Source organism: Aythya ferina (genome assembly GCF_964211825.1).
Source record: "Aythya ferina genome assembly, chromosome: 29".
NCBI lineage: Eukaryota > Metazoa > Chordata > Aves > Anseriformes > Anatidae > Aythya > Aythya ferina.
The window spans coordinates 569,504-584,693 of NC_140326.1; the positions used below are offsets into that span (position 1 = coordinate 569,504).

The following is a 15,190-nucleotide window of genomic DNA, read 5'->3' on the forward strand; positions in this document are numbered from 1 at the left end:
GCGCAGCGAGCACGGACCGCAGCCCCCCCTGCCTGTGGGGTAGGGGTCCTGGGGGTCCCCATGTCCCCCGCCCCGCACCCCCCCTGCATCCTGCTGGGTTTTTTATAGAGCGGGGCCGGCCCACGGGGAACGCGGCGTCCCCAGGGCACTCGGGCACCCGCTCCCCTCGCCCTGCGGTTTCCTGCCCGGGCACAGCTGCAGCTCCCCAGGGCCTTGCACAACGCGGCGCGGGGTGGGCTGCCGGGGGCACGGCCCCGGGGTGCAGGGCATGAGGGTACGTGGCGTAGGGTGCAGAGGAAGGGGGTGCACAGCCCAGCCTCCCCCCAGCACTGCCGGTATCGGTCCAAGAACAGGAGCTGCACAGACCCCCCCCTCCCCAACCATCCTCGTTGCTCTGTTAAAACACCAGGCGTTTATTTCGGAGGCGCGTTGTGCCGCGTGGCCCCGACACGTGCTTTAAAAACAAAAAAAAATAAACTTTTGCACAGGGCCAGAGGGGCGGAGGGACGGTGCTGATCCAGCCAGGCCCTCCCAGTCCCGCGGCACCGGGCGCGAGGGGGGGGGGCTCAGCCCTTCCCCACGGGACCCTCGGCGCCACCACCCCAAACCCAGCCCCGGGGCGAGCGCGGCCCCGTTCTCACGCTCCGGCACTTCCAGCGCCTTAACCCCCGGCCACCCCAGCTTGGCCGTGGCCCCAGAGCTGCCCCCCCCCGGGGACCCAGCTTGGGGCCCCCCCCGGGGTCAGTTCCCCATGGGGGTGGCACCGATCCCGCTCTGCAGGGGCTGCTCGAGCCCCAGAGCCTGGGGAGGGCGCTGGGGGGCTGGGAGAGCTGCCAGCACCGGGCCCCCCCCGCTTCTCCCCCAGCTTCACCCATGGGTGTCTGCCAGCGTCCTCCCCCCGGCTACTTGCCCGAGAAGAAATAGTCCAAGTTGGTGACGTGAAGGGGCCCCGGCGCAGGGGGGGTGGCCGGCGGGAGCAGGGGGGTGGCGCTGAGCGGGGAGCTGGGGCTGGGGGGGCCCAGGGGCACCAGCGCATGCTGCCCCTCGCCCGCGGGCTTGGCCCCCCGCCGCACGCCCAGCCGCCACGTCTGCTTGTACCTGCAGAAGGGAGAGCAGCCCTACGTCAGAGAGGGCCGGCGGAGCCCCCCCCCAGGTGCCCCCCGCCCTCAGCACTCACCTCACCACGATGGCGATGAAGAGGGCGATGCCCAGGAGCAGGCTGCCCCCAGCCACCAGGAAGGGGTAGGGGTAGGCGACAGAGCGGGTGCTGGCTTCCAGGACAGCTCCTGCGGCACAGAGGGGACAGGGGCTCGTCTGTGGGACTGGAGTGGGGGGGGGCAGCCCCTCACAAAGCCCCCAGCCCCTCACAAAGCCCCCAGCCCTCGCCTCACCTCCATCGCCATCAGCAGCATCGTCCTCAAAGAGCTCGGGCGGCAGCGTGGCCCCGTAGCCGTAGGCACCATCCTCTGTGGGGAGCTGCAAGAGCCAGCGGGGGGGACACGGTGGGACGGGGCAGTTCCGAGCAGGGGGACATTTTGGGGGGGTTGAGGGGGGTCACCACGCCATGTCCTACCTGCGAGCTGTAGGGCCCCATCTCGGTGACATCCCTGGGGTCTGCAAGGTGAGAGGTCCATGAGACACGGGGACCACAGCACAGCCTGGGTGGGGGCACGCACGTCCACGTCCCCCCCCCCCCCGTACCTGTCCACGGGGTGCCCACGGCCTCGTGGCTCCACTCGCTCCACGCGCCGTGCCCGAACTCCTCCTGCGCCCGCACCTGCACCAGGTGCCGCGTGCCCCGCCAGGCGTCGCGGATGTCCAGCCACGTCCTCGTCACCTGGTCAACCTGGTGGGGACACGGGCAGTGTGAGCCGGGGGGGGGGGGGGCACAGACCAAACAGCCCCAGGGTCCTGCTCCGCTCGGGGTGGGGGCTCACCTCGGTGAAGGTCGGGGTGGGCTCGGGGCGGTAGCGGACCTGGAAGCGGAGCCAGTAGAAGCGGGGGTCCCAGGAGGAGGGGTAGGTCCAGGTGACACGCAGCCGCTGGGGGGCTTTTTCCAGCGCCTCCACTGTCACGTTGAGGGGGGGGTCCGGCTTCACTGCGGGCACAGGGGGGCTCAGGGACCGGCACCGCGCGGTTTGGCCGGCGCAGGGGGGAGCCGGCACTCACGGATGCTGCTGAGGGTGATGATTTTGTCCTCGCCAGCCGAGCCGCCTGCGGCGTTGCGGACGCACGTGGACACCACCAGGGGTTTGTTGTCGTCCACGCCGGGGGGCACCTTCACCCGGCAGACGAATTTCTGCGCCTTGGAGAAGAAGCGGCACCGCTGCTCCGTGGCGTTCTCCACCGTGAACCTGCGGGGACGCGGCACGGCCGGGGATGGGGTGGCCCCATCTGGGATCGGGAAAAGGGCTCGTGGGGAAGGGGGGTGCACGGACAGGCGGGGGGCTGACCCCCCCTGGGTACCCCAGAGCGCACTCACCTCCGCTTCACCCACAGCATCGCCCGCGTGCCCGGGGACGGCTTCGCCCGCAGCCGCCACTCGCACAGGACGTCTTTGTCGTGGCTGCGCCGGTAGCAGGAGACGTGGGGGGTCTCGGGGGGCTCTGCAAGGCAGGGAGGCGCTGGGGGGGTGAGCGAGCAGGGGCACGGGGTGGGGTGGGGGAGGGTGTCCAGAGCAGACGATGCTCCGGGGAAGCCCCTGCCCCGGCACGGACCCACCTTCCACCAGCAGCCGCAGGGTGCGCAGCGTGCGGCCCCCGGCGTGGCAGCTGTAGAGCCCCGCGTCCTCGACCTGCAGCCGCTGCAGGAGCAGCGCGTGGCCCCCCGCCAGCCGACGGCCCCCCGCCGGCGCCTGCTTCTCCGTCCTCCAGCCCACGGAGCCGTTCAGCGGCCCCTCGGCCCCGCACGTCAGCGTGACGTTGGCTCCCGGGCGTCCCAGCACCGTGTCCTGCGAGAGCCCTGGGAGCGAGGCGGGGACGAGGGGGGGTTAAGCAGTGTCCCCCCCCCTCGCTGTCCACCTGCTGCCTGCACCCGGAGGCCGCTCAGTGTCAATATTTGCGGCCAGCGCTGAGCGGGCGCCAGCTCCTGCTGAGCTGGCAATTCCCCGGCTGAGCCGGGCACCGCCGGGGGGTCGCGGGCGGGGGTCCCAGGAGGTGGAAGCGTGGCTGGAGGAAAGCAGGGGCCTGGGGGGGGTGAAGGGGGGGGGGCGCAGGCGGTGCCGGAGGGGTTAAGCAGCGAGGCCGCCGGGCTGAGCACGGGGCCAGGCAGGCCGCCAAGGGCAGCTCTGCCCCTGCTCAGTCCCGGGGCGGCCGCAAAGGTCAGCGGGGAGCGGGCGGCTCCGAAAGTTCCCCCTGCGGGGAGCGGGGCCGGTGCTCGGGACCCCCAGTGCCCGGGAACCCCAGCGCCCCTGGAGCCCAGGACCACCAGGGACCCCAGTGCCCGGAGCCCCCAGGACCCCCGGCGCTCAGCACCCCCAGCGCTCCCAGTGCCCAGGACCCGCAGAGCCCTCAGGACCCCCCAGTGCCCTCAGAACCCCCCCGAGTCCCCAGGACCCCCCCAGATCCCCTCCAGCACCGCTCCCAGCCCCGGCCCCCCCCCGCCGCTGCTCTCCCGGGGCCGGTAATCCCGGGCACGCCTTCCCGCAGCTCCCAGCCCCGTGACCGCGGTGGGGAGCACCGGGACCCCCCCGGACAGCGCCCGGACAGAAGCGGAGCGGCCCCGCCAGCCGCTACCGGGGGTGGGGGCGCTGCGGGAAGCCCCGGTCCCGTCCCCCCCCCAACTCCCGTTGCAGCTCCCGGTGCCGGTACCGGGAGGCACTCACCCACGGGGCCGCAGGGCCGCCGGGGCACGGCAGCGGCAGCGGCAGCGGCGGCGGCGGCGAGGAGCAGCGCGGCGGGGAGCAGCGGCCCCGCCATGCGCCCGGGCCCCGGGCCGGGAGCGCACCCGGGGAGCCGCCGGCGGCGCTGCCGGGGCCCGCGGTTGTGAAACCGGCGCGGGGGCGGCCGCACGTGCACCGGGGGCGGGGCGGATCCGCCCCCCCCCCCCACACACCCCTCCGTGCCTCCACCCCCCTCCCGGACCCTCTGCCACCCCCCCCACCGGGACCGGGGGCTGGGGGGGGGGGGGGGTCCCGGCTCCGTACCTGGTCCCGCGGCACCTGCGCCCCCCCCCCCCCGCCCCGTTCCTCCCCCTCCCCACCTCCGGCGCCGGGCCAGGAACCAGAGACACGGCAGAAGCTGCTGAGAACATTTATATATAGATATAGATATATGCATATAAAAAGCTGGTTATTTTCCTCTGTGTACCCATAAAATGATACAGTTCGGCAAGTATAGAAATGTGTAATAAATTATACGCGACGGTCCTCGGCCCCCGCCCGTCCCCACCCCTCCCCACCCCGAGAAGACCAGAAAATAAACCCCAAACGCCCCCAAAAATAGACTCTAGACCCCGCCAAAGCCGGTCCTGAACTGTTTCCTCTTTGGTATGAGCACGGAGAGGTCCCGGGGGCTGGCACCCCCCGGCCCCGCCGCCTTCCCAGAAGGCCGAAAAGGAACAAAGCGGCCCTGGGGAAGGGCACGGAGGGGATGGGGTCATCCCCCGGCTGTCCCCCCCCCTGCTCGGTCCCCCAGCCCCAAGATCCAGCCCCAAGGGGCAGCACAGGGGAGGGGACGATGCCACGAGGTCCCCACGAGAGAGGGGTCCTGGCTGCCCGGGGAGGGGGTGGGTGCCCCGCGAGGATGAGGATGAGGAGGGAGAGGTCCCAAGGCAAAGGAGAAGGAAGCGGAGGCCCAGGGTTGTGCAAGCCCCCGGCGTGGGAGTGAATCACGGCAGCCTGCAAACACCACAGGGCCTTGGGCTCCTGCCCGCAGAAAGCAGGAAGGCGCCAGGGGCCGCTTCCCCTTTCCCACCGCACGCCCCACGGGGGTCCCGTGCCCCGAGAGCCTGGCCCAGGGGTCACCCTGCAGGGGCTTCTCTCCTGCGGGGACCTCTCCCTCTTGTGCCCACGCGGGAGTGAGTGGCAGAGAGGACGGCGACGTCCCCTGCACCCGCAGGGAGCTTGCCCCCCGTCCCCGTCCCCGTGCTCTCTCCCTAACCAGCTGTGCCACCGCTGAGAGAAACGAGGCGCTCTGTAAACTTGGAGGGGTTTTCTTCCTTTTTGTAGTCTTTTTTTTTTTTTTTTCCTTTTTTATATAAAAAGAAGACACGTGGGTGAGGGGTGGGGGGGAGCGGGCAGGGTGCAGGGTGCTGCCCCCTGGCCCCCCACGCCCTGCCCGTGGTGGTGGCTCTGGCATGATACATTCGCGTGTGATCAGGGTGTTTGCACGCTGTGGAGGTGAATACTGATAGAGAAGTGCCCCGGGGGGGCGGGGGGGCAGCGTCCGTCTGTCCAGCGCAGGGACAGGGAAGAGTTTGTTTTGTTTTTTTTTTTTTTGGTTACACTGCAACAGTCCAGCCTCCTCCAAACCTCAAGCACCCGGGCCCGCACAGCCCCTGCTCCCCCCAGGGCACCCCCAGGAGGGGCCTGGCTCATGGCTGCGTGGAGAGAGGGCACGGGAGGGGGGGAGGCCCCAGGCTGGCGCTGGCTGGACCCCCCCTGGCCGCACGGGAGGGGACGCGACCCCAACCCCAGCCTCACACCTTGAGCGTCTTGTCGGGGGCGCCGCTGGGGCTGCAGGCGGTGCTGCCCTCGCCGCCCTTCTTCTTGCGCAGGGTCTCGATCCAGCTGGCGCTGGGGCGGGCAGCGAAGCCGGAGAGCGCCAGGGAGCTGAGGCGCATGTTCTTGCCCGACATGATGAGCTCCCCGAAGCCCTCCTGGTGGGAGAAGGCGTAGCCGGAGCGGCGCGAGCCCACGCGCCCCACGCGCCGCATGCAGCGGTGCTGGGTCTTCTGCTTCTTCCGTACCAGCTGAGTGTAGCGCACCTGGGGGCAGAGGCAGGGAGCGGGGGCACCGTCAGGGAACAAGGGGAGCACAGCAGCTCTCCGTGTCGCTCCCCCCGCGCTCCCCCCGGGGGCTTACCGTGTCTGAGAGCTCAGGTTTCAGATCCAGCTTGAGGAAGCGAAAGGCAACGACAGGCATGACGCAGACCACAGTGGTGAGGGCGATGGTCAGCCAGACCGTGGGCTGAGCCAGCGTGTTCTGCGCGTTACCTGGCGGGGGGAGGCGTGAGCCGGGGCCTGGTGGGGACAGCACCCTGCCCGAGGGCCCCAAAACAGGGGGAGAGCAGCGCTCGGCCCCCCCCGGACTCACCCACAAAGCGGAACTGGTTGGGGAACATCTGGAAGAGGCCATCGCTGTGCATGGCAAAGAGGATGGCGAAGTAGGCTGCCAGGCTGCCCCAGATGAAGAAGTGGTTGATGGCCGTCCAGAAGCCCGTGTCCAGACCGATCTGGCAGAGCGGGGAAGGAGGAGGCAGGGCTCGAGGGACAGCCAGGGAGCCCTGAGCAGGGCCACAGGCCCCACACTGCACGTGCCCTCGGTGCATGGCCACCTCCCGGCGCAGCTCAGGACTCCCTCCCTACCTGCACGCTGACGACAATCACGAGGGAGGTGGCAACGGTGACAGCAAAGGACTGGTAGTCGGCCAGCTGGGCACCGTCGTCACGGGTGGCGTCAGCGAAGACGCCGTAGGGGATGAAGAACATGAGCACGGAGGTGTAGATGCCCTGGGCGATGCAGATGAAGAACTCCCGCTTGTTGAAGAGCAGGTTCAGCTGCCCGGGCTCGTAGAGCTTGGGGTACTCCATGCTCCGCTGCTCCGGCACGTCCTGAGGGCACGCAGCAATCTGGGCACCTCCCTCCAGCCCCAGGCAGCCTGGGGCCGAGCCAGCCTTTGCCACCGCCAGCAGCAGGGCCGAGGACAGCCCAGCCCAGCCCAGCCTGGAGCAGCCTTTCCTCCCGCAGGACACCAGGCGGGGGCAGCACGGATCCTGGGCAGCTCCCACAGCTGCCCCCGCAGCCCCTGCAGAGCAGCACCAGCTCCTTGTGCCCCCCGGACACCCCCCGGCCTCGTCGCTCCCCACTGTACCTGGTCAAAGACGCCCATGGCGAGCACAGGCAGCGAGGTGTAGACGATGTTGTACAGCGTGATGAAGTACTGGTCGTACACGGTCTGCGTGGGACAGGGGGCTCAGGGGGTGCAAGACCCGCGTGCCCCACACCCGAGCCAGCCCACGCATCCCCGTGCCCACAGTCCCCAAAGAGCAGGGACGTGGGAGCCACCCCCAGTGCCTGTGGGTGCCCAGCCCGAGCAGCGCGGGGTGCTGCTGCCACCACCTGGCAGCCCTTGGGACAAGGGCTCCAAGCACCAAGCACAGCACCTTGCTCTAGAAGGAGCCCGGGCTCTGCCTGCTGCTGCAGGATGAGGAGCCCCAAGGGCCGGGGAACGCTTCTGAGGGCGCAGCCCACGCGCAGACCCTGAGATGAGCACGGAGCCAGAAACTGACCTGTGCCGAGAAGCCGCAGAAGAAGCCAAACCAGAAGTGGACCATGGTGAAAGCGAAGTTCTTGTAGAAAAAGTAGCAGAGGAACTTGCACATGCGTAGGTAGGACCAGCGCCCGTGCACGAGGAGCAGCCGCTGCAGGAACTTGAACTGTGAGAAGGAGTAGTCGGAGGCCAGCACCGCCTGGATGCCCTCCTGCCCGCTGATGCCCACCCCGATGTGAGCGGCTGTGGAAAGAGAGACGTGGGGTGACGCGGTCCTGCCAGGAGCACAGGGGACAGTGACAGTTCCCCCCAGGCTGGATTGTGCTCCTGCACGATGCAGAGGGGCAAGGGCGGGGGCTCCAGCAGGCGCCAGGACAGCACGAGGACGGACCCGTCCCTCCCATGGCTCGCCAGGCTCCAGGACTCACTCTTGATCATGCTGACGTCGTTGGCGCCGTCCCCGATGGCCAGGGTCACGGCCTTCTTGTACTTCTTCACCAGCTCCACCACCTGGGCTTTCTGCAAGGGCGTGACACGGCAGCAGATGACGGCCTTGCAGGCACACGCCGTCTCCAGGAACTCCACCTCCATGTCCGCCTCCAGCGCGTGGGCCTGCAAGGAGAGCGTGGGGACAGCTGGGGACAAGAGCAGGGGCAGGCAGGGCGCCCAGCCCAGCCCCACCGGGCCCTACCAGGCTGTGCCCGTTGATGACCAGGGCGTATTCGCCCGCGATGGCTTCCAGCACCGAGGTGAGCTTGGTGGAGGAGAGTTTCTCCTGGTAGGAGAAGCCGTTGCCCATGGAGCGTGACGCATCCATCATCTTCTCCCGGGCTTTCCTGAGGGGAGAGAGATCGGGGGGGGCTCTACTCAGGGTACCCTAATACCCCCCAGCTCCCCATGCAGAGCTGTGCCCCACGGGTGTCCTCTGTCTGCCCCCCTGCCCTCACCTGAGCTCCTCGCGCACCTCCAGCACCGTGTGGCCCGTGACCACAAACACCTCGGTCATGTCGTCGGTCAGCATCTTGCAGGAGTAGCCGATGTTCACAGCTGTTTCTGGGGACAGGGAGCCAGGGACTGAGCGGGGGTTGTGTCCCTCCACATGGCAGGATCCAGCCCATGGGGGTTCTCAGCTCCCACCGGTAGCCCCCCAGCAGCAGTGGCTCACCCTGCTTGTCCCCCGTAAGCACCCAGATCTTGATGTTGGCCAGCGTCAGGATGGCGATGGTTTCAGGGACCCCCTGCTGCAGTTTGTCCTCGATGGCCGTGGCTCCGAGCAGCTGTGGGATCCAAACGGGCAGGGGGTCAGCACGGGCAGCCCCCCGGCCACCTCCCAGCCCAGTCCCCCAGCCCACGCACCATCATATCGTGCTCCACCTCATCGTAGAGCCGAGCCAGGCGATCCTCACGGGCCTCGGGGGCCCCGCTGGCTCGGTGCAGCCGCTCAGACCAGTCCTCGTAGTAGCTCTCCTCCAGGTCTTTGTAGGCCAGCACCAGCGTCCGCAGCCCCTCGCCGGCATATTCCTGAAAGCAGCTGAAGCTGAGGCAGACCTCAGCAGCCTTCCCAGACTTTAATCCCCCCCCAGGATGGGGCACAGCCCAGGCTCAGCACTTCTGGGCAGCCCCCCTGCCCTTCCCAGCCCCGTGCCCCACTCACATTCAGGTGGTCAGTGGTGACATTCGTCAGGTCCTGGTTGGCGGGGTGCAGGCGCTCCAGCAGGATGGTGTCAGCGCCTTTGCAGTACAGCCGGATCTTGCCCTCGGGGCTGCGGACTGCGGGACGCAGGGGACGAGCTGCCAGGCTCAGGGCTGCAGGAGCAGCTCCTGCTCCAGGCCCCAGCCGTGTTCCTCCACAGCCGCACCACACCCTGGCCCCACTGCAGCCCTCCCGCAGCCCTGGTGCTGTGCCCAGAAGCTCACCGATGACAGACATGCGCTTGCGGATGTTGTTGAAGTCCAGGATGGCCAGCAGCTGGTAGGTGATGGCCCGGCCCAGCTCGTGCACTGTGATGGTTTTGGGTGTGCGGGACCGGAACACGAAGCCGAAGTTCCTGGCGGCCGTGACCAGAGCCCCCTCGTCCGGGGACTGAGCCTTGTAAAACAGCTCCCCTGGGGGCAGGGGACAGCACGGGGATCAGGGCCGGTGCCCCTCCCGAGCTGGGCAGGCAGTGCTGCCCTCCTCGCCCACCTTCGCTCTTCTCCTCGGACATGACGGTGTGGCAGAGCGAGAGCAGGCGGAAGAACTCGTGCACGTGGGGATCCCCCAGCTTGACAGCTTCCAGCAGGCTGGGGTCCCAGAACTGGAACCGTGGATCCGCCAGCGGGTTGAAGGAGAAATCAACTGGCTCTGGCCTCTGGCAGGGGGAGAGGACAGGGTGACAGGACAGGGTGACATCCGTGACACACGGCCACCAGCACCGCAGGCACTGGCCCTGAAGCGCCCTTACCTCTCCCAGCTCTGCCTTGTGACCCAGCATGTCCTGCACGTCGCCTGCAAACCAGGGCATGGAATTAACCGAGGCAGGGACCGAGCGCTGCTGTCCTGCTGGTACCCACGCCCAGGAGTGCCACAGGACAGCCCCACGGCGCTGCAGATAGCCCCCCTCATCCCCTCATCCCCCCCAGGAGAAGGAAACGGCTGCCCCAAGGCATCTGCAGGAGAGGAGCCGGCGCACCCACGCCCCGAGGCAGCCCCATCCCTATCCCCAGTGCTCACCATAGCTGTGCCCATTCACGGAGCACTTGCTGAAGACCATGATGTTCTGGGTGAGGGTGCCGGTCTTGTCGGAGAAGATGTACTCCACCTGCCCCAGCTCCTCGTTGAGGGTGGTGGTCCGGGCCTCGGCTGGCGTCCGGCGCTTGGCACAGTACATCTTCTTGTCCCAGTTGATGAAGTAGCTGTGCCCGAGCCGGATCACCTCCACGCTGCGTGGGGGGCACAGCCAGGTGTCACCGGGGAGGGCAGCACCCTCTGCTGAGCCAGCGATGGGCACACGCACGCCCACCCCAGGCCCCCAGCCCCGGGGGCACCCTGGCACCCAGGGCCCCAAGCTGCTTTCCGTCTCCCGCGCCCTTCCCCGGGGCTGGCCCGCACCCACTCCTGCCAACAGCCGCCAGCAGGGACACGGAGGGGACAGCTCGCAGGGCTCCCCGAGCTTCTCAAACACCTACGTGCCCCAAAACCCCCTCCCCAGCCCCCAGGGCAGACAGCAATGAGCTAGTGGGAGGGGTGGGGGCGACACGTTCTTACCTCGGGGCTAAGGGTGACAGAACCCATGCTGGGGAACGAAAAGAGAGAGAAATTAAAAGAGAGAGAGAAGGGGACAGTGCAGGAGCCTGGGAGCTGCAGGAGGGCAGAGCAAAATAACCAGCATGCAGCCAGGGCAGGGAGAGATGAGCAGCCAGACAGACACAGCCAGGGGGGGCCCCGAGGGACCTGCAGGGCCTCAGGTCTTGGGGTATCCCCAAGGGCAGACGTGGCCCATCTCCAGGAGAGCAGCCCGCGCCCGCCCCGCGCACGCAGCCCTGCCCCGGGGTCTCCATCCCCATCTCCCCTCCCCAGAGGGCAGCCCCGCTCCTGGCGCCTGCCCCTCGCACCCCCACAGCCCAGCCCCACAGCCCCTGCCCTACCTCACATAGAGCGAGATGGGCACCACGGTGTTGAGGATGATGATGTAGGACCAGAAGGAGAGGAAGCCGGAGAAGAAGGCACTGTGCACCCCCTCGTCCCAGGGCAGGTAGATCTGGAAGCAGACGCCCACCTCGTGCTCCCAGATGGCGTTGCCGATGGCCAGGATCACACCCATGCACACCAGGAACCCGAAGATCTGGGGCCGGGAGGGGACATCAGAGCCCCGGCCGGGTCAGGGACGGGTTCCCCCAGAGCTCCCTTTCCACACACCCAGAGCACCAGCGTGTTCATCAGCCGGTCGATGCTCGTCCGCTTGAATTTGGTCCGGCCGCTGTTTTGCATCAGCTTCGTGTCGGGACCTGGGGAGAGGGAAAGCTGTTGGTGGGTCCCCTCCTCTTCTCTTCTCTCCCCTCCTCGGGGGGGCAGCGGTGCGGGGCCGTCCCAGCCCACCTGCGAAGATGACGAGGCCGAAGCACCACTCGGTGTTGCGCAGGACGCAGCCCCGCAGCAGCATGTTCTGGTTGCTCAGGGGGTACTTGTTCTCCTTCCAGTACAGCGTCCCGCCGAACTTGTCCAGCTTATTGTTGGGGGGCTCACAGATGACCTCGCCTGGACGCAGAGGACAGCTCAGCTCTAACACACCTTCTCCACCTCCATTCCAGCTCCAGCTCCATCCCAGTGCTCCCAGCACCCTCCCCAGAGATCCATTTTGAGCCACGGGACTGCAGCACCACGCGGACGGTCCTGGTCTCTCCAGGAGCAAGGCAGACCCAAGCCAAGTGACGGAGGAGGACAGCCACGAGCCGCCCCATCACAGCGCGCTGCCTTCAGGTACTCACCATCAAACAGGGCCAGCTTGCTGGTGTCACCCAGCTCCGAGGTCACGGGGATGGCTTGTCGCACCTTCATGTTGGTCTCTCTGTGGGTAAGGAGGCATTGCACAGGGTTAGCAACAGCCTGGCAGGGAGGAACTCACGAACGCTCCCCCAGTTTGGGCCCCCGGCAGCTCCCACCCTGCCCTCAGCCTGATCTCACTCCTACCTCTTGCCTTCCCCTGCGACCCGAGGCCCAGGGATCGCCGGCACCCAAGGAGAGGGGGAGTTACCTACCCATCCAGCTCCGCGGTCTCTATGTAGCACAACCCATGGGGTTCACTGCTGGAGAGGAGGAGGAGGTCAGCCTGTCGGGAGAGACACGCTGAAAGGGCTGCGCTGCCGCTGGGGCTCCCCTCGGCCTCCCTCGGGGAAGCTCCTGGCCCTCTGATGCAGCCCTGCCCTACGGAAGGTAAGGCCAGCAGGGTCTCTGGAGCTGACTTGGATGCCGTTGCCTGAAGTGCCCGTGTCAGACTAACCCCCAGACCTCAAACACAGCCTAAAACAACTTCCAGCCTCAGGAAACCCTGCGGTCTCAGCCCCGAGGTGACAAAGGAGCACAAAAGCAGTGTGAGCAGAAAGCTCCCCGTGTCCCCGCGCGCTGCCCAGCCAGGGCCATGCTCATTTTGGGGCCAAACTCACTGCCACGAACTGGTTGTTCTCCAGCTTGATGATGTCCCCAACGCGGACGTTCATCCACTGCTCCTGCCGCAGGCTGCAGGGGGACAGCGGGGCGGCGTCACGCGGGAGCCAGCAGCAGCGCTTCCCCGCGCCCCTCCGGAGGGGGCTGCATCCCGTGGGGGTCCCGTGCCCCCTCCCCAGAGGCCCTGGCCCCGTGACACTCACACTCCACTGATCAGCACCTGAGACTGCCGGTTGTTCACCTGGTTGTCGCTCTTGTGGCGGAACTGGGCGCAGAAGGGAGGAGAGCAGCGTCAGCCACACCGGGGATGGGGTCCTGCATCCTCTGCACCCCCCACCACCACCACCCAGCCCTGTGCACCCACCCAGGCTCGCAGCCCCCCGCCCCGCCCCGCCCCACGTCCCCGTGCCCGACACGGGGCGGGCAGCCCCAGGAGAGGGGCGCACGGGGAGTACTCACGTAGTCATCGGTGGCATCTTTGACAGCTGTGATGGTTAAGACAAGAACCAAAGGCACGATGGTGGTGAACCAGGAGAGCGAAGAGATCTGCGGGATCAGCTGGGGACGGGGAGAGGGAGTTACAGGGACAGGGCAAGCCCCGACCCCACGCCACCAACTCTGCAGCTCCCCAGGGCCAGGACGTGCCCTGGGGCCCCGTCTGCACGGCCCGGGAAGGACAGCGTGGGGGCCCCCATCGCCCCCGGCCCCCAGCACTCACCTGCAGGATGAGGAGGAAGAGGAAATAGGTGTTGGCCACTTCCTGGAACTGCTCGAAGAGGTTGACAGGCAGGAAGGTGACGATGTTGTACTTGGAGGTCTTGATGCAGTTGCTCTGAGGACGGAGTGGGCAAGAAGGGAGGCTCAGGAGTCGCCGAGGCCCTGTGGCTCCCGGCACCGCTCTGGGGCAGGGCTGCGGCACAGCTCCCCCCCGATTTTGGGGATATAAACCCAGCCCCCCGGCTCCTGCCCTAGTGCCAACGCTGTGGCATCTTCCTCGAGAAGCCAATTCCTCTGCCTCCGCCGCCAGCCGGTACCCGGGGTTGGCCTCCTCCTCCGGAGCATCCCAGCGGCTCCCAGTCCCCCCAGTGGCTCCCAGTCCCCCCGGCGGCCTCCCAGGCCCAGAGCCTCCAGGGCCTCCCGGGCGGTGAGGCCGAGGCAGGGCCTGGTCCAGAGCAGCCAGAAATAACCTCCAGCGTGGAGGGGGAGGCCAAGGTGAGCGCTGCCCCTCCCCCGGCCGCTCCGGAAGCTCGTTAATTAGCCAGACCTCGCTGCTCCAGGACCGGGCAGGGGGCGCAGGCAGATCTGGGGGGGGGTCAGCATCCTGATGGGGGCCGCGTCACCCCCTGGGAGCACACGATGCCCCCCCCCAGCCCCGGCCCCGCAGCTCCAGGGCGTTAGCGGCCGGTCAGCACCATCACCTCAGGGCCAAACGCCAGCTTTTTGCCCCAGCCCCCTGCACCCACCCGCCGGGCAGCGTGAGGCCCAGACCCCAGACCCCAGACCCCCGCGGGGGCGCTGCCGGGGCCCCCCCACTCACCGCGTACTGGAACTTCTCGTTGTACTCCCGCGCGTTGGCTCGCACCCGCCGCTCCTCCTCTGCAACACAGCGCGTCCTCAGCCCCGCACCCCCACCCCACAACTGCCCCCCAGCCCCAAAACTGCCCCCCGACCCCAAAACTGCCCCCCGACCCCAAAACTGTTCTCCCCGGCCCCAAAACTGCCACCCCCAGCCCCAAAACTGCCCCCCCAGGCTCTCCTATCCCCCCCCCAACTCACCTGCACCCCAAATCCCCCCGGCCCCAACGCCCCAGCCCGGTCCCTGCACCCCATGAACCCCCCCCCCCCCGGGCTGCATCCCCCCCCCCCGCCCCGGGCCCCCCGGGCCCTGCACCCCGGGGCCCCCCGGCCCTGCTCTGCGCCCCCCCGGCGCTGCGGCCCCGTTCCTCCTCCCCCTCCCCTCCCCTCCCCGGCCCGTTCCCGTTCCCGTTCCCGGTGCCGTTCCCGTTCCCGCAGCCCCGTCCCTCACCCACCTGCCCCCCCGGGCCCCCGGACCCGCGGCCACTTCTCGGGCATCTCCCGGGGCACCGTCATGGCTGCGGGCCCGCGGCGCGCCCCGGCGGCGCCATCCCGCGCGGCCGGTGCCGGTGCCGGTGCCCCGGGCCCGCCCCGCCCCGCCCCGCCCCTCCCCTCCCCGCCGCTGCGGGAGCCGCCGCGTTGCCGGGGCAACGGCCGCACCGGGCCCAGAGCGGCCTACCGGGGCCCACCGGGACCCACCGGGCCCGCCGGGGCCTACCGGGGCCCGCCCCGCTCACCTGGGGCCCGCCGGGCCGCGCAGCGCTCCATGGCCCCGCGGCCCCGCAGCCCATGGGGAGCGGCCGGGCGGGGGCCCGGGGCCGGGGCCGGGGCCGGGGCCGCTGCGGCCCCGCTGCCGCTGCCGCCGCCTCAGCGTCCCATGGCCGCGGCGGCGCCGGTCGGCGGGCGGCGGCGGAAGTGATGCGGGGGCGGCGGGGAGAGACCGGGGGGGGGACCCCGGGGCACGGCGGGGAGCGGGGCCGGGACCGATGGTTGTGACCCCCCCCATGCCCGGTGTCCCCCCCCCGGTGCCCCCTCCTCCTCC

The 15,190-nt window shown here is 69.0% G+C and overlaps 2 protein-coding genes across 3 annotated transcripts; both read right to left on the reverse strand.

Moving 5' to 3' along the window:
- Positions 1-393: 393 nt before the first annotated feature.
- IL6R (interleukin 6 receptor) lies at positions 394-3,972 on the reverse strand. Its single transcript, XM_084500805.1, has 10 exons — positions 3,824-3,972; positions 2,722-2,961; positions 2,483-2,606; positions 2,170-2,354; positions 1,938-2,098; positions 1,702-1,846; positions 1,574-1,614; positions 1,392-1,476; positions 1,178-1,286; positions 394-1,098 (listed from the first exon to the last, which is right to left on the reverse strand). Exons 1-10 carry the CDS (start codon positions 3,915-3,917, stop codon positions 903-905), a joined length of 1,380 nt encoding a protein of 459 aa, XP_084356931.1. The 5' UTR covers positions 3,918-3,972; the 3' UTR covers positions 394-902.
- A 262-nt stretch (positions 3,973-4,234) lies between these two features.
- On the reverse strand, positions 4,235-15,044 carry ATP8B2 (ATPase phospholipid transporting 8B2). Of its 2 annotated transcripts, none has more exons than XM_084500480.1 (27): positions 14,886-15,044; positions 14,111-14,169; positions 13,292-13,405; positions 13,033-13,131; positions 12,777-12,838; positions 12,573-12,645; positions 12,168-12,238; positions 11,898-11,977; positions 11,509-11,667; positions 11,329-11,417; positions 11,058-11,254; positions 10,144-10,352; positions 9,875-9,918; positions 9,616-9,781; positions 9,348-9,536; positions 9,085-9,200; positions 8,787-8,951; positions 8,596-8,707; positions 8,378-8,483; positions 8,122-8,266; positions 7,859-8,042; positions 7,450-7,673; positions 7,032-7,115; positions 6,526-6,771; positions 6,254-6,392; positions 6,023-6,153; positions 4,235-5,925 (listed from the first exon to the last, which is right to left on the reverse strand). In XM_084500480.1, the coding sequence occupies exons 1-27, from the start codon at positions 14,914-14,916 to the stop codon at positions 5,638-5,640; spliced, it is 3,582 nt and encodes a 1,193-aa protein (XP_084356606.1). In that variant the 5' UTR covers positions 14,917-15,044; the 3' UTR covers positions 4,235-5,637. The 2 variants fall into 2 exon arrangements, with proteins under 2 accessions (XP_084356606.1, XP_084356605.1); XM_084500479.1 differs by lacking the exon at positions 14,886-15,044 and adding an exon at positions 14,604-14,696.
- Between the last annotated feature and the right edge of the window lie 146 nt (positions 15,045-15,190).

Excerpts from the sequence above, each read along its gene's own strand:
- IL6R (XM_084500805.1), bottom strand. The coding sequence starts at position 3,917 with ATGGCGGGGCCGCTGCTCCCCGCCGCGCTGCTCCTCGCCGCCGCCGCC. Across the intron at positions 2,607-2,721 it reads CCTGCGGCTGCTGGTGGAAG|AGCCCCCCGAGACCCCCCAC; the intron begins GTGGGTCCGTGC and ends CCTGCCTTGCAG. Across the intron at positions 1,287-1,391 it reads TGCTGCTGATGGCGATGGAG|GAGCTGTCCTGGAAGCCAGC; the intron begins GTGAGGCGAGGG and ends TCTGTGCCGCAG.
- ATP8B2 (XM_084500479.1), bottom strand. The coding sequence starts at position 14,664 with ATGACGGTGCCCCGGGAGATGCCCGAGAAGTGGCCGCGGGTCCGGGGG. Across the intron at positions 11,978-12,167 it reads GAGACCGCGGAGCTGGATGG|AGAGACCAACATGAAGGTGC; the intron begins GTAGGTAACTCC and ends CCTTACCCACAG. Across the intron at positions 8,708-8,786 it reads AGGTGGAGCACGATATGATG|CTGCTCGGAGCCACGGCCAT; the intron begins GTGCGTGGGCTG and ends TGGATCCCACAG.